General features: G+C 38.7%; 1 protein-coding gene across 1 annotated transcript; it reads right to left on the bottom strand.

Annotated features, from left to right (window-relative positions):
* Nucleotides 1-2607: 2607 nt before the first annotated feature.
* Nucleotides 2608-12863, bottom strand: rnd3a (Rho family GTPase 3a). Its single transcript, XM_065244593.1, has 5 exons — nucleotides 12542-12863; nucleotides 12287-12374; nucleotides 4564-4673; nucleotides 3504-3638; nucleotides 2608-3050 (listed from the first exon to the last, which is right to left on the bottom strand). Exons 1-5 carry the CDS (start codon nucleotides 12689-12691, stop codon nucleotides 2802-2804), a joined length of 732 nt encoding a protein of 243 aa, XP_065100665.1. The 5' UTR covers nucleotides 12692-12863; the 3' UTR covers nucleotides 2608-2801.
* Between the last annotated feature and the right edge of the window lie 5645 nt (nucleotides 12864-18508).

The raw sequence follows: 18508 nt of genomic DNA, 5'->3' as shown, positions 1-18508 counted from the left end.
GCCATCTGCACAACACAAAAGCCCCAAAACCAGGCAAATTCCTCATTTTAAAGGTTAAGAGGCACATACAGGGAAACTATAACACTCCTAGCGAAAGACCTGTGGGGTCTGAGGAGATTCCGGAAAGGGCCGGGGTGAAGGTCATCCTGAGGTCGTTTCCTCCGGGGAGAGGAAATGATCTGAACGGGCATGAATGAAGTTGAAGAACGCAGGAAGAGTTTCGACGCCCAGGGCAAAGTCACACGCATTGAATGAAATAAGAAATGAGTCATTAGGAATTCAATTATCACTGACGGCTCTACGAAAACAAATTATAGACTGAGAGCATTTCAAGAATTTATTTCAAGTTATATAGAAATATATATTTTAGTGTTGAATTAAATATGATGTAGCTGAAATTTAAAGGTGCCATATAATAAAAAAAACACTGTATTTACCTAGGCATAAATGAATAATAAGAGCTCTGTATATGGTAATGACATATTGTGAGTCTCAAATGCGTTTGATTCCTCATTTTTATGTAAACCTCGTGCACACAAAAGACCGCTGGAAAAGAGACCAATCTCAACATAACACTGATTGAGACGTCACAGTCGACATGTCAACATTAAATTACACATTAAATAATTTAACAACGTTGTTAAAATGCTAAAAACAAAGTTGTGACTGCTAAATTAACGCTACATGCTAATTAATGCTATATGCTAACGTTTAGGCTAAAGTTCTACTATTGACGTTACGGTTACCTTTTGCGGGTCCATACTGAACAAATAACACAAACTTACCACTCAAAAATGTCCATTAACAATCTCCAAATAATTATTTGTTCCTCAAAATCTGTATTTTCATCTGATACAGGCTAAAATATATAAGGTCTGTTTACGAACGCGAGCTACTGGCATGAGCCGCAGAGCAAAGCAGAGCTCAATATTATTATTCATGACCCTTCCAAATAGGGCAAAATTAGACCATTTTATTCAAAGGACAAAAGTTGTAAATGGACATGTTAATATGTTTCTGGATCATTTTTGCACTTAAGAAAGTCACATACCTTTTATGTAAATATTAAAGAACAATTTAGCATATTATTTCAATGCATTCTTTTGCACCTTTAAAACTGATAAAGACATGCAAACAAAAATCATTTCATATCAAAAAGATTCATTTTCATTTATTTTCCGATTTATTTTTGAGGGAAAAATATAGAATTCAATAAATATCATGTCAACATCAACAAAAAAACAGACATAAACGGACCTCAACACACGGTTAAAAACAGACATCCTACGTTAGGGAACATTTATCAGCACCAACACGTTTCTCAACATTTACACACACAAAAATTGTTTAATACTGCCTATGTTGAAACAGATTTTAAAAAACGTTAAAAAAAACCAACAACACAAAATGTAAAAAACAATTTTTCGTTTGTTTTGCCAAAGTTCGAAATTAAAAGTGCGACTACAAACATGCAGCGAATGAAAGTCTGCAAATCTGAAAATCTGTTCGGTTCAGTTTATTTCAATGCTACGGATATTCTCCCACAGCTCTGATTCGTAACACGTTCTGTGCATTGTAAATTTTTTAAGTCATGCTTGCGTTTTGGAGCGGAAAATGAACTGCATTGTCGAGTAAAGATGGTAAAAAAAAAAACTTTACGTTCCTACATCTTCCCCCGAAGTCGAAGTCTTTTGTGCTGGACTGAGCAAACAAAACCAAAGTTTAAGTTTCTGCATTTAATCCATTACGCTCTTTAAAGAACTTTACAAAAAAAAGGCACAAATCGTTTCGAAAATTTGTTTTCATTTGCACAATTATTTGTTAGTTTCGACTGACAGCTATTGCATCATCTAATTGACTTCTCACAAGTATGCATGACTAGTTTATTAAAATTCGAATTCTTTATAGCTTCGATTAGCTGCTTTAACTTACTGCCTTGCTTCAGCTGTTAGACTGAAGATCTGATCGAATCTTAAAAGGTCACATTTGTGTTCTTACAGAACCGTGGAAGAGACTTTTATTGATCCACCGAAAGCCATCTACAACACTCATCCATTATGTCAAACATCGAGGCATCCGCGTCTTTTCCAGTTCTTTGGTTTCTTTATTTTCTGAAATCCTAATGAACTGTATTTATGAGGAGTTATGCCAGGTCCAAATATACCAGCGGTGTATCCATGGAGACAGTTTTAGCTGAGCTTAGCATAAGGAAACGAAAACCACGCACACACAAACTCCAGAGGGAACGAAACCGACCATAACTGGACCGTAAGAGGAAGCGATCCGTGATACCATCTCGTTTCAAATCCTCATTCCAAACAGAGGCGACTGTCGAAATGTCATTATTTTAAAACAACAACATTTCCTTCACCACCACAAAAAAAATGTGCATCTTCACTAAGAGCGTTTTAAAAATAGCAGTGCGCCGAAGCTCAGCGGAAATCTGGATTCAATGGTTATGTGATTCAACTTCCTCAAGTCCTTCCTGCAGGCAAAGTCCGGTGAGCTTCCAGGAGGAAACCTCCAGAGGAAGCAGCTTCACTTCCAGGAGCCGGAAGAGCTCCCATTGGCCGAGAGGGCGGTGACATCCTCCTGCTGATCGAATACGTTAGGGAGGGGTGGGTGGGGCCATACCGTTATTCCGGAACTCCGTAATTCGAGAGAACTTCAGGGACTTCGGAGACCCAGCGCTCCTTTTCCTCTCTCTCTCCGCTTCTGCTTTGTGTTTGGAAGCAGATAACCTTCCACAGTCCGCCCTCACTGATTCCCACAATGCATCTGTCCCCCCCACCGAGCTCATTTTACATGACCGTGCAGCTCTTCGCTTTGTCCTTGCGCAGGTCTGTCGCCACGGCGGCCAGGTCCGGTCGCACGGGCATGTGCGAGATGCGTTTGGTGGAGCGTGCCGATTTGTTGCGTTTGATGTTTTTGTTGTTCTTGTTTACGCACGCCAATGTCGCCATGTGGAAAATGTCCCGCACGCTGTTCTCCGACTGCACCGCCGAGCATTCGATGTAAGGCGCTGATATCTGCTTGGCCATGGCTGAACCCTGAATAAGACAGAGAAAAAATTAATTAAATAAAATAATTATAATAAAAAAAATTATGTTAAAAAAATTGTTAGTAGACACAATCGTACCAGTCAAGTAAATACAAATTAAAACGTACACAGTAACACCAAGCTGATCAAAATTTTATAAAATCGGACAGCAACTTACAACCAAGTGAATGATTCACGGACTAAGCAGCTATTTAAATATATTAATTAATAAATCAAAATTTTAATTTAGTTTTACGTCTAATAAACTGCACAGATGTTTTATGCATAAAATTTCTAAATTTGTAATCCAAAGCATCTTAAAAGTGCTAATAAATGTAATTAACAAAGTAAATGGATGACCGATAATGAGGCAAATTAGATAAACCAATTAAAAAAATTAAAAAAGTTACGTGACTCATCCAATGAAATGTCTAAATTCGTTTATCCAATAAAATCCACCCACCTGATCGTATGACACGGGCGTCTGCCTGTGATTGGACAGTTCGACTAAAGTCGTCAGGTCCGTCCTAAGGTCCGACTTGCATCCGACGAGCAGCATTTTTGTGTTGGGACAAAATTCCTGGATCTCCCCTTTCCACTGCGAGACAAAGAGACCAAACACAAGAATAAACTGACTGGATTTAGTTTAGACAAGAACATCTTCCTGTTTACATTCTCGCCGTATCTCGTTCCATCTCATCTTTTTTTATCCAACATGCATGACAGTATAAACATTTCATCCTACAGGTGTGCCCCCAAACTGTACTTCCAGTACTGTGTTTATCTTTCCTCACAACGTTACAGGTGATCTGCATTCCTTTCTTTCCCAAACAAAGCTGCTTCTGTGATTCATGGGATTTAATCTCTGCGTGCACAGATTAATGCCGTGATCTGCAATATCCGGGCGGGCGCGACACAGTCGCACGATTGTTCGCACGGGAACACGGACACCCTATAATCTTTCGTTCCCATGATCCTTTGTGCTCACCTCTGAGTCTCGGGGGACCTCGGAAGCACTGGGATTTTCAGGAACAGGGATACGGTTTCAGATTCTCAGCCTTGTAACCTGAAGATAAACCACAGGCCTAACTTCTACTCACATGCTGTAGTTATGCGTAATACTCCTAATAGGGGCCAACTAACCCAGTGGGCTGTTCCAGACACCTGACCCCGAATTGAAAACCTAGATGATATTCAAACCTCCCAAACAAAGGACGACTTCACTGGGACTCGACAAGAAACGGAGAGATCACAAAGAGACTGAATGAGTATCTCTGAATCATGTAAAAGGCATTTAAAAGGGCAATTAGTCTGCCGGGAAGCAGCGGATCGGTCTCAGGCCACAATTCAATGTCAATCCCCTATTCTCTGCAACCCAATTTATATACTAAAGGTGATATCCCTTCACTAAATATATATTATAGTACTAAATCCAAGCGTCAATTCAGTAGACGACTCCGGGCCCAAGTCGTCTGCTGTTTGGGTTCTTGTCGAAAACAATATGGCATTGGGTTATGACTTACTTTTTTTAAAACGCTGTCCAGAGTCTCTGGTCGGCTGATGTCGAAGCATATGATGACGGCGTCCGAATCGGGGTACGAAAGAGGTCTGACGTTGTCATAATAAGGGGAGCCTGTGAAACAGAAATGGAGGACAGAGTTTAAAAAAAGTCACTTAACCTCATTTGAGTTTCTTTCAGAGAGGTTTCATGAATTCTTAAACCGATGAAGCTCTTCTGCCGACACACGAACCATGAAATTTTTACATATTCATACTCTGTCAAGATTTTAAAATGAAATCTCAGTTAACATAAATGTATGCATGCGAAAGATGCTTTTACCCAAAGTGATTTGAAGTTATACGTTTTATCCGTATGCCGTTCCCTGAATCGAACCCTCGACCTTTGTGATGCTAATGCTAATATTTGAGCAGCAGTAGCCTGTGTAGGGTGGCCATTCGTGCCAGTTCCACCGGACACATCCCGAACATGTTTTCGGGGTTCATTCCCCGGAAGTCGCGTTAGTCGACCGCATACATCATCAAGGTTTAATATTTCGGGTTTAATTCTAGAAAAGCAACCGTTACATTTCAAGGTAAGAATGAAACTACAATGATTGTATGTCTTACAATAAATAAATATACATTTTTAACTGAAATGTGAGAACCTCGATGACGTATGCGGTCGAGCAACGCGACTTCCGGAGAACGAACACGAAAACATGTTCGGGACGTGTCCGGCGGAACTGGCACGAATGGCCACCCTAAGCCTGTGAATTACAGTAAGTATGAGAAAGCGTTTGAAACGGGATTTGCAAGTATGTTGCTACGGTAGACGGTTGGTAAGGTGTTGGTTAATGGCCCGTGACAGAAGACAATACAACCGGATGACACAAAATTTCACATTTATTCATCTAGAAATTCCAACTTTCTATCTTGACCCTGAACATGAGCAATTATAATGGTGTTATATGACGAATCCTCAGGAATCATCCCCTCCCTTTCTGAACCTCTGGAGAATTTCGGAGTCCTCTGTGAAGATGGAAAAAGTCATGATTTATAACGACAGGATGAATCGTTTCACCCGCTGTTAACTCGAGCAGACAAGGAACGTGCAAAGCACACAGGATAAACAAGTTTATAACGTACCAAATTCCAAGACAGGGTTGGTGTTTATGAGAAGGAAAAGAAGAGAAGAGAGAGAGAGAGAGAGAGAGAGAGAGAGAGAGAGAGAGAGAGAGAGAGAGAGAGAGAGAGAGAGAGAGAGAGAGAGAGAGAGAGAGAGAGAGAGAGAGAGAGAGAGAGAGAGAGAGAGAGAGAGAGAGAGAGAGAGAGAGAGAGAAGCGAGCGAGCAGGAGAGAATAGGAAAAAATTTGTACATACTGTCATGTCCAAAGTAAGTCAACTGATAAATAAAAATATATAAATTATTAAATATAAAAACAATAAATAAATATAAAAATAAAATATATATATATTTTATATAAATTTTATTTTTATATTTATTTATTGTTTTGTAAATAAATCTTTGGTGTTCCCGGAGTACATATGTGAAGTTCTAGCTCAAAATATCATGTCGATAATTTATCATAACATGTTAAAATTGCCACTTTGTAGGTATGAGAAAAATGTGCTGTTTTGGGTGTGTCCTTTAACATGCAAATGAGCTGATCTCTGCACTAAAATGGCAGTGCCGTGGTTGGATAGTGCAGATTAAGGGGCGGTATTATCCCCTTCTGACATCACCAGCCAAATTTCAATGACCTATTTTTTCACATGCTTGTGGAAAATGGTTTACCAAAACTAAGTTACTGGGTTGATCTTTTTCACATTTGTAGGTTGATAAAAGCACTGGGGACCCAATTATAGCACATAAACATGGAAAAATTTTGTTATTGTGATATTGTGGATTTCTTCCCTACAATAGAAAAACAATAGAAACCGCCACATAAATTCCATTGGTTTCCATTAAAATACCATTAGGAACCGTTAGCTTTGACTATTAAAACCACTACAAAAGTGTGTAGTGCGTTTTGGGACACGTTCCAGTAGCATTTAACAATCCCACCAATTGAACCCAACACATACCAGCAGAGACCATCTTTTTTGTTGTTGTTTTTATTACAACCAAAAAATTCCCAATAAAACCATTAAATCCAATAGAATTTCTGTGATGTTTTCTATTGCCTTTTTAGTAGGGTTGTCATTGCTTGTTTTTCTGTTTAATGCTTTGGTAATATTATAAAAAAAACATTAAAGTAATTTTCAAAAATCTAAGATTATTTTGTTTGTCTCTTTAAAGGGATAGTTCACCCAAAAATAAAAATTCTGCCTTGTTACAAGCCTGTATTTTTTTATTTTTATGAACACAAAAACAGATATTTTGGTAAATGATGGTAAGCACACAGCTGCCATAACCATTGACTTCCATAGTTGGAAAACAAATATTTTGTAAGTATTGCTATAAATTATGAAGATATTTGGATAAATGATGGTACTAAGCACACAGTTGGCGGTACCCATTGAATTCCATCGAATTTGTTTTTCCTACTATGGAAGCCAATGGTTAACTGTGTGCTTACCATCATTTATCAAAATATCTTCTTTTGTGTTCATCAAAAAAAAAAAAATTCATACAGGTTTGTAACAACATAAGGATGAGAAAATGACAGAATTTTCATTTTTGGGTGAAATATCCCTTTAAGGAATTTTTTCTTGGACATAAAGGGACAAATATAATTATTTTGAGTTTTGTTATTGAAATTGAGAAAAACATCAAGAGATAGAGTGAGGGGGCGAGCTAGAGAGAGCGAGAGAGAGAGACACACAATGATAATCCACAATGCCAGATGTTAAGTGGAAAAATGTTGAGTTGGAAACTCCAGGCATTTCCAGTACGTACACAGTATTCCCGTCACATAAAAAGTACAGACCAAAAGTATTTTTTATAAAAACCCACAACACTGCGAACAAAATTGTAAATGTCCTTAACTATTTAACGCAACCTCACCTGTACACAAACACACTCACAAAACCGAAACCCTAATGTGTGTGTGGATGGGATTTAAGTAATAGCTAACTGCACTGACACACAAACACACTTGTAGCCATCACAACACATTCTTTAGTTCACACAGTGTGTGTGTGTGTGTGTGTTTGTGTGTGGAAGGGGGTGGGTTACTGACACACAACAGCTGATGGATTCACTCGGCGTTAAAATTCCTTTCCTAAACATGTGGCCGCGTAAAACACGAGCACACACATGCACAGACATACAGGCGAATTTTTGGTCATTGGTGTTGTTGACTCAAATCTAAAAATACGAGATCAGGCACTTAAACATCCCTAAAGTACATTTAATGAATATAATTACGATAAATTAGGCACACAATTACGAACTTACTGAGAAAAAAAAAATCAATGGTGAGAAGCAAATTCTTCTCGATTCATGTCACAAGTTCCTCCCAAAATTCATTTCCTCTCCAACTAACAAGGTATGAAACATTACAGTTCACAGGGCGTTTATTTCACCGGCGGCCCGCCGCACAATAGCTCCTTTGAGAAGTATCAGAGCGAACCTTTCCACGCAGGAATGCACGGCATGCGGGCCCAAATCGCTGAGCCTAGAAATTTGATCCGGGCAAGAATACTTGAGTACCGCTGTAGAGAGCCTCTCCCGGCAGGAGCCCTTTCTACGAATCCCGGGAAGATTTTGTTTTCGGGGGTCAACTGATAATGGGGTCTCTCATGCTGATAATAGCCAAGGGTCGGATTAGGACGTTTAGATAACAAAGTCTTAGGTCAGGACTTTAAAGAGACTACTATTAGCTTCCTGCCACTTTTTAACAAATCATTTTTAACGTACAGCAAAGATTTAAAGTCAACGGTTTTACAGAATGCAGACAATAAATACAATTAAATATAAATAATTACAACTTCAATGTTTTTTTAAAACAAGGTACGATTTTTGTTTATTTTAGTTTTAAAGGTGCAGTGTGTCATTTTTAGAAGGATCTCTTGACAGAAATGCAAAAAAATATATACAAAACTATATATAGGGGTGTATAAAGACCTTTTAATAATGAACCGTTATGTTTTTATTACCTTAGAATGAGGCGTTTTATCTATCGCCATGGTAGATAGGCGCCATTTTGTGCCGCCATGTTTCTACAGAAGCCCTTAACGGACTAACTTTTTTACTAAGTTGTCTCTGACGATGACACGTTTTTCCGGTGGTGGCTACCGTAGCTTCTCTATACGTTTTAAAAGCAGGGGCTGAGCAGTGGACTGAGCCGTTGGTTGCAATTCACAACCTCACCACTAGAGGTAGCTAAAATGTTCACACTGCACCTTTAAAGCTATTTGTGCAATCAGCAATTACGCATTGATTTTCGTGATTGTACTTTTTAAAAACCACTAAAATTCCCATCGTAAACCCTGATCGATTTACAACTAAATTGTTTAGTAATTATTTTATTTAACTATTGAAATAAATACTAAATAATTTCATTCATTAGTTAACATTCATTAATGTTTTAACGAACATGAACTAACCATGAGCAAAACATTTGTTAAAGTATTTATTCATTTTTGTTAATGTTAGTTAATAAGCTTTTAATTGTTTGTTCATGTTAGTTCACAGTGCATTCACTAACGTGAACAAGAATTTAATAAGGTATTAGTAATTGTTAAAATTAACAATTAAATGCTGTATAAGTGCAGTTCATTATTAGTTCATGTTAAGTTTACTAATGTTAACTAATGAACCTTATTGTAAAGTGTTACCACAAAAATTAAATGCATCACAATTATGTTATGCGCAATTCGATTTTCGTACAGAAGCTTCGATCCTGGCTTCTTAACTTCAATCTCAATCGCATCTAACTCGGTTTAGCAAACAAATGACCACAAGGTCACCCTGGAACAGCTAATCAAAGATGCCCATTTAAAGCCAGTCAATCGAAACCACATCTACTTGACGACCACATCTAGAGACCAAATATCCATCAATGCGGGTCAAACAATCTAACAAAAAACTGGAAAATTTTCCATTCGATTATCCTAAACGATGCACAAAGGAGCTAAATTCAGCCTTGGGTGATATTGATTGATCATGTTTGACTGGTGGATAGGGAACCTTCGAGACCCCGGCTTCACATCTGCAGGGGGTTTCTGGTCAATAAGTGTCTGAAGAGGGGCACTGGGGGAAGGGTTTGAATCCATGGAGAACTGACTATTAAGGGAAATGCACACATACACATGACCATCGAGAAGATCAGAGAGCATGTGGTCGGAAGATGTATCAGCCTCTTTTGTTTCATGTAACGTACGATACACACACGTACACGCTTGTGTTTCGAATATGGGGGCTTTAGTAACCCCTAGGGTCGGCATACGGTACAAGACCCTAATGAAACATTCATGAAGAGAGCTTTGGCGTCGCCATTTCGATGCATGCCAAAGTTCTTTCTTCGCACACAAATAGGCGTACGATATAATGGCCGACGGTCACGAAAAATGTTTGTTTCGAACAAGATTTCAGAATAAACTGTGGACGGTTAATACACTACAATAGGTTCAATGGTGGATCGGTGACTGATATTGACAGCTGAATGGCTGAATGTCCTCATCAGTCAACAGCTGATTGGTAAACAATGATAGCTGATTGGCTGACGGGGGTCGGCAACTGTTAACACAGAACAAAAACACAGAACTAACTATCTATTCTGATAGCGACTCATATACAAATCATCTACAATTCAAGGACACTTATTGGGGGGATTAGACGACACAAAAATGTAATCAAGTGTGTGTGTATGTGTCTCTCTGTCTCGTTCTCTCTCTCTTATGTGCTCAGGTGTGTCCGGATCCTGTTAAAACCTAGATCCAGGCATTTGACAGGAAACACCACAAGGGATTTGGATACATTTGAGTCCAGCTCCGACAGAATAACTTGCACCATAATAAAAGAACAGTCTGGAAGCCCGTGTCATGACACAATCGACTAACTACACGTCTAAACAACACTGATACCAGGCGTGCCGCCCTGCCCGCAAGACGCCCGCCGCAGACAGATCCTATCAGATCACAAATCCTTAATCTGTACCACAAACCAAACAGAACCACCACATCATTTCATTCCTTACGTTTTATTATAGTAAAAGTGGATTTTTTTGTGCATTGATGAGCCTTTATGAAACCATTGTACAACAAACACCATGGTTGAACTACCGTTACTGTAGCAAAACCATGGTAAATTTGCAGTAACTGAGGAAATTGATAAAATGACTCTTGATTCAGAAAACGGCTCCAGGTCGAGCACATGGTGAAGCCGGGAGTCATGCTGATTAAGCCATTTAAGAAGTCCATTGAGGTCACCAGCATGCCATGGTGGTGACCACAACATATGCTTGTCACCAGCTATGCTTGTCTTCCCAGCAGGGTAGATCTAGCACTAGATTTAGGACTGAACCAAAGACCAACATTTAATAGCTAGCGCTAGTTTGGGTCTGGTTTAACTGTTGGATAGCAAAATTGGTGGATCTGGTTGACCAATAACAGGCATGAGCTCAAGAACGACGTATATAATCTCAGGACCACACACAGCTCCAAACTTCCCACCGTTCCAGATCCAAATGCATTTACCGTCGATAACAACAACAGCTAATCTAAAGGCCCAATCTTGGTCTGTCTGGCTACATGTAGCATTACTAGGCCTGTGATTACCTCCAGACGGCAGGTCTGATCCGAGGTTTGGAAACAGGCCGGTACCCTGCATTCAACAACAGCCCACTCTCATTTGCCTCTGTGTGGTCACGGCTGTTTGGTTTTGCTAAACGTGTGAATTACAGCGGAAAACCCCAAGCGGTAAACGTTTCGGATTCGTTTGTTTATCCAAAACATCATTTATGCCATCCTGACATTCCTTAAAGGTGAGTTATCCGCGGATCATGTTGCACAGACGGGTGGAGAGTGTATTAACATGGGTGTGTGCGTGTGTGATTGAACATTTGGCAGGCTGTTGAAGTGACTCAACTACTAAAATCGCTCAAGCGCTCAGAAGAGCTTTTAAACAAACCCAGATTTCCCCCCTCGGGCGTTAACGTAAGATTTAAGGGATCATTGTCATGCAAAACAAGGCGGTGCGCTGGAATGATGAAACGTTTTGCGGTGTCGTGAGTGGAAAACAACATGCGTGGATGCTTGTGCTCTTGCAAATCAGCTTGAAAAGACATTTTATTTGCATACTTTGACAACTACCGGTTGTGTTAGCAACGCAAAGGTTGTGGGTTCGATCCCAAGAACACGCATACTAATAAAATATAATGCACTGCAAGTAAAGATCAAAACAAAGTTTTGGTAACTTAATAGCAACATGTACACTGATCTACACTATGTAATACACTGTATACATGTAGTATGGTAGAAGTATACAGTATGCATACTTTGTATATCAGTAACACCCTAGCATACTAGACACATCTAATATATCAGATATGCAAGGTACTACGTCTTTATTAATGTATATCTGCCTGTACTGCACTATTACTTTAGTGTATACTGTAATGTGCATTACGCATAGCATTGCATGCATACTCACATGCTATTATCGCGTTGAAATACTGTGTCGTGTCTAGTATGCACTCAACAATCTTTTAAATATCTAAATATACAATATGTTTCTATTACATAATGCAACACAAGGACATGTCCAAACATGTATAAAGGTTTAATGTATCCGAGACTCACCTGAGGTATCCCACAGGCTGAGCTCTATTCGCTGTTTGTCAATCTCAAAACTTGCTGTGTAATTCTCAAACACAGTGGGCACATAATTCTGTGTGGAAAAAAATCACGAGAAAATGTCAAACAGGGCCAAGTTAGTCTTTTAGAAGCGTTTATAATGTATATCGAGTTACTCCAGTGTTAATATATCTAACTAAATACATATATTCCTTGAAGCGCATTGGCACGCGCGTCTAGTATATTATGCATCGTTCTTACCTCAGGAAAACAGTCCTTGGCAAAAACGTGGAGCAGAGCTGTTTTCCCACATTGACTGTCTCCCACGACCACGATTTTGCATTTGACGCTCTGACTCGAATCCATACCGGGCTGTAGGGACAGTTTCTGGATAGATCTGCGCTCCTTCATTGATGGTCTTTACGCGAAGGTCGACGGAGGCGCACGATGGAGAAGACGCGCGGAACGCGCACGTATAATATAATCACTCTTGAATAGGTGTGAATTCCTGACCTCGACTCTGTCCGGCAACGATAAACTTCTACTGCTTCAATCCCAGCCCTCTCACTTTTTAGGTATGTGCCTTGGTTTATATATGCGCCTCGCAGACCAATGGCAGTCCTTGAAGACATCTGGAGATCCGCCCCTTTTCAACAGCACTGAGAGAGGTAGAGAGACCTCTACAGGCCTTTATTAAAAACGACTACCTTAGGAAGTTGATACATAGAGTAGTGGCCAAAAGTGATGTCCATATTATTAAAGATTTATTGAAAGTTATTCTTAGAGTGTAACCGGAAACTTAGCTATGGGAAGAATTTAAGGAGGCTTGGCAAGAAATGACTGTCAATGTAGCCGACGCTTTATCCCCTATACGATTTTCTAAAAAAAACCTTTGTATAATAAAATATTCCCTAATATGCTAATGTATATTTTTTTGCCAAATAAATAACCAAGTTTATATTGGTGCTGATCTTTTCATCCCATAAAAAGATGGCGGGGCAAGTTGTCACACATTCTTTATATGTTGTCATTTTAAACAGTTCATTCATTTTCATTGGTTGCAGTCAAAACAATATGTTTTTTTCAGTTTCATAACTGTTATTCTTTTTATATGTATAAAAAATGTCTGTTTATTAGTATTTCCTATCTCAATCTTACATATAGATTAGTGCTATGCTCAATGGAAATTTCTCATTGTGACAATTTACCCCACACTGTGTGACAACATGCCCCTCAATAAAGTCATATATCTAGTGTATACTTTAAGACTCTTTGGCTAGTTGATATGTGCAGATTTTATCTGTAGAGGAGAAATGTTATTTCAGTAAATGATGAATAGAGAGTGAGCACAGGAGCAGGTGTGTGTTCAGATGAGTAATACACACTAAAGTCTAATAATCAGATCAGGTTGGCTGGAGGGAGATTACACAGGTGTGAAGGTACTGATGCAAAAACTGACCTTATGGAGGAAATCGAGGAAGATTATACTAATCTGTCACACACTTATAATACATTTAATCCATCAACAAGTCATCAGGGAACAAAGTGTGTGTGTGTGTGTGTGTGTGTGTGTGTGTGTGTGTGTGTGTGTGTGCGTGTGTGTGTGTGTGTGTGTGTGTGTGTGTGTGTGCGTGTGTGTGTGGCCGGGTAATTATCACGTTGGGGGGACCAATTGTCCCCACAAAGATAGGAATACCAGTATTTTTGTGACCTTGTGGGGACATTTTGATGTCCCCATGAGGAAACAAGCTAATAAATCAAACAGAATGATGTTTCTTGAAAATCTAAGGTATCAGACAGTTTCCTGTGATGGTTGGGGTTAGGGAATGGGGCAGGTAAGGGGAATAGAATATACAGTTTGTACAGAATAAAATGCATTACGTCTATGGAATGTCCCCAAAAAACATGTAAACCAGAACGTGTGTGTGTGTGTGTGTGTGTGTGTGTGTGTGTGTGTGTGTGTGTGTGTGTGTGTGTGTGTGTGTGTGTGTGTGTGTGTGTGTGTGCGTGTGTGTGTGCAAGAGAGAGAGGGGGTGAAAAAGGGAAAGAAAAACAGTGAGGGAAAGTAAGCAAGGAAGAAAGAAAGAAAGAGATACAAAAAGAGACAGTATTAGATTAAGAGAAAAAAATACAGAGATAAACAAAATGGGCAAAGATTGAACGAAAAGAGAAGAGGGGAGGAGAGAAGAGAAAGAAATGGGCAGAGATCAAGCAAGAAGGAAAGAAAAATTAAATTAAACGGAAAAAAAGAAAGGACAGAGATAGAGACAGCGAAAGAAAGACAGAGATAGACAAAATGGCCAGACATTGAGCGAAAAAGGAGGAAAAGAAAAACATAGATAGAAGGAAAAAAGAAAGAGAAAGAGAAAGAGAAAGAAAGACAGAAATAGACAAAATGGGCAGACATCAAGCGAGAAAGAAGGGGAAAGAAAGACATAGATGGAAGAAAGAAAGAAAGAAAGAAAGAAAGAAAGAAAGAAAGAAAGAAAGAAAGAAAGAAAGAAAGAAAGGACAGAGACAGCGACAGCTAAAGAAAGACAGAGATAGACAAAATGGGCAGACATCGTACAGGAAAAGAGGGAAAGAAAGAAAGAAAGAAAGAAAGAAAGAAAGAAAGAAAGAAAGAAAGAAAGAAAGAAAGAAAGAAAGAAAATGTAATAAAAAAAAGAAAAGACAGAGATAGAGACAGCAAAAGAAAGACAGAGATATACAAAATGGGCAGACATTGAGCGAAAAAGGAGGGAAAGAAAGACATATACAGAAGAAAAGAAAGAAAGAAAGAAAGAAAGGACAGAGAAAGAGAAAGAGAAAGAGAAAGAAAGACAGAAATAGACAAAATGGGCAGACATCAAGCGAGAAAGAAGGGGAAAGAAAGACATATATAGAAGAAAGAAAGAAAGAAGAAAGAAAGAAAGGACAGAAACAGACATAGAGACAGTGAAAGAAAGACAGAGATAGACAAAATGGGCAGACATTGAGCGAGAAAAGAGGGAAAGAAAGACATAAATAAAAGAAAGAAAGAAAGAAAGAAAGAAAGAAAGAAAGGACAGAGACAGAGAAAGAAAGACAGAGATAGACAAAATGGGTAGACATTGAGCGAAAAAGGAGGAAAGAAAAACATAGATAGAAGGGAAAAAAAGAAAGAGAAAGAAAGACAGAAATAGACAAAATGGGCAGACATCGAGCGAGAAAAGAGGGAAAGAAAGACATAAATAAAAGAAAGAAAGAAAGAAAGAAAGAAAGGACAGAGACAGAGAAAGAAAGACAGAGATAGACAAAATGGGTAGACATTGAGCGAAAAAGGAGGAAAGAAAAACATAGATAGAAGGGAAAAAAAGAAAGAGAAAGAAAGACAGAAATAGACAAAATGGGCAGACATCGAGCGAGAAAAGAGGGAAAGAAAGACATAAATAAAAGAAAGAAAGAAAGAAAGAAAGAAAGAAAGGACAGAGACAGAGAAAGAAAGACAGAGATAGACAAAATGGGTAGACATTGAGCGAAAAAGGAGGAAAGAAAAACATAGATAGAAGGGAAAAAAAGAAAGAGAAAGAAAGACAGAAATAGACAAAATGGGCAGATATCAAGCGAGAAAGAAGGGGAAAGAAAGACATATATAGAAGAAAGAAAGAAAGAAGAAAGAAAGAAAGGACAGAAACAGACATAGAGACAGTGAAAGAAAGACAGAGATAGACAAAATGGGCAGACATCGAGCGAGAAAGGAGGGAAAGAAAGACATAGATAGAGGAAAGAAAGAAATAAAGAAAGGACAGAGACAGGGAAAGAAAGATAGAAAAAATTGGAAGAGATTGAGCAAGAAAGAAAGAAAGAAAGAAAGAAAGAAAGAAAGAAAGATAGATAGATAGATAGATAGATAGATAGATAGATAGATAGATAGATAGATAGATAGATAGATGTGTGAAGGAAAGAAAGGAAAGAAAGACAGACAGAAAGAAAGAAGGAAGGAAAGAAAGAAAGAACAAATGGGCAGAGATTGAGCGAGAAAGAAGGGAAAGAAAGACATAGATAGAGGAAAGAAAGAAATAAAGAAAGGACAGAGACAGGGAAAGAAAGATAGAAAAAATTGGAAGAGATTGAGCAAGAAAGAAAGAAAGAAAGAAAGAAAGAAAGAAAGAAAGAAAGAAAGATAGATAGATAGATAGATAGATAGATAGATAGATAGATAGATAGATAGATAGATAGATAGATAGATAGATAGATGTGTGAAGGAAAGAAAGGAAAAAAAGGAAAGAAAGACAGACAGAAAGAAAGAAGGAAGGAAAGAAAGAAAGAACAAATGGGCAGACATCGAGCGAGAAAGGAGGGAAAGAAAGACATAGATAGAGGAAAGAAAGAAATAAAGAAAGGACAGAGACAGGGAAAGAAAGATAGAAAAAATTGGAAGAGATTGAGCAAGAAAGAAAGAAAGAAAGAAAGAAAGAAAGATAGATAGATAGATAGATAGATAGATAGATAGATAGATGTGTGAAGGAAAGAAAGGAAAGAAAGGAAAGAAAGACAGACAGAAAGAAAGAAGGAAGGAAAGAAAGAAAGAACAAATGGGCAGAGATTGAGCGAGAAAGAAGGGAAAGAAAGAAAGATATACAGTAGATAGAAAGAAAGAAAGATTTGTTATCAGTGCAGGTGTGTGTCTCACTGCAACACTGTGACATCACACTGTAGCTCATTATATTGACACATTCTTTCAAGTCTGTTCTGCAAAATGAGAACTAAAACAGTATTGACACTCTGTATTGCAAATATTTACAAATCTACCTTCCTCCCTATCATGTCCTTGTATCCAACGGTTACCGCATTAAATCCATTTTCTGTATGAGTCTATGGCACTGTCACATAGCTGCAATAATCTCAATATCACTCTGTCAGGTGAAATGATATCGGCCACACATCCCATCTGAATGAAATGTCATCAAAAACTTGACTAATATTGTAATTTTGGGTAAAGTCACAACCACATGTCCTTTTCTGCAAGAGTCAAAGTTGAAAAGTCTGGAAATAAACTTAATCCTGCAAAATGTGTACAAAAATCTGAAAGTCCTGATCTACAACAGTGAGGTTATAATAGAGTTAAGGGTTTACTGTGGGGTTTAAGATTAACCCTTCTCATGTGTTGCTTGTTTATGTGCCACATTTATTGACTCGTGTTAAGTGATAATGGCCGATTATCCTACGATACGGCGGTGGCAAAGTGGCTCTTTTCTCCTTAGATTGCTTCTGCGTCACTGATCTCTCATCAATAGTCATCCAGGCAAAAGGCTCACTGACATTTTCCTCGAACTAAAGCTTCGATTTTCAGAGATTGGAGGTGATTGAGTTCGTAAAACAACGTCACAACAATGTAACAACATAAAAGAAACCTACGTCATGAAAAATCGAAAACTTGGAAACAACAGATCAGCGTTAAATCCCATTAAGACGCAATGAGAAAGAACTTGGTACAATAACAACAACAAAAGAGAAGAGGATTGTGGGAAAGCTGTCGACATTTGACATTTCCATGATCCCTCAAGCAAAAGCCACAGATCTCACACACACACCAAGGGCTGATCTGACCTAAAGGTGTTGGCTTCCAGTGGAAGTGACAGCTTATATATCACATCTGTGTTTTGTAGGTGGGTAGCAGCTACAAAATGCACAGTTTTTGGTTCACCTAACAATGGCGATTTATTGGGATTACAAAAACATGATGACATGCATTTTCTTGCATTGTACCTCAATGCACAATGTAGTACGGGATTAGCTGAACGGGCAAAGCATTGGGTTTGTAGTCTAAAAAGTGTCTAAAACCAGCCTGCAACCAGTTCAAACCAGCCTACTTTTCAGTAGGGTTGTGGTAAAACTCCCATAATTCCCAATGCGCCAAAAGTGAAAGGGAAAATCTTGTGCTTAATCTTTTCCTCAGATCTTTGAGGCACAGAGGATGTGCCGTCTGTCAGCGTTATGACAATTAAAGCCAAATCTCATTACCAGTTCATTTAGATCACACCGACTCCATCAAACGCTTGTCGGCCCATGATTTCCTAAATTGTGGTTTGTACGAATCTGGGAGCGTTGAACCTCAAGGTATTCCACAACGATGCCGAAGAGGACGTCTGTGGTGAATGTCATAAAACTGCAGACTTTCAGACCGCTCCAACAGCTGCGAAGCAGATTTGCGATACCACACACCCAGATGAATTTGCCTAGATACTTTATACCCAAGTACTTTTT

Source organism: Paramisgurnus dabryanus, chromosome 24 (genome assembly GCF_030506205.2).
Source record: "Paramisgurnus dabryanus chromosome 24, PD_genome_1.1, whole genome shotgun sequence".
In the NCBI taxonomy this organism is placed as follows: domain Eukaryota; kingdom Metazoa; phylum Chordata; class Actinopteri; order Cypriniformes; family Cobitidae; genus Paramisgurnus; species Paramisgurnus dabryanus.
This window is presented reverse-complemented; position numbering and strand designations above follow the sequence as displayed.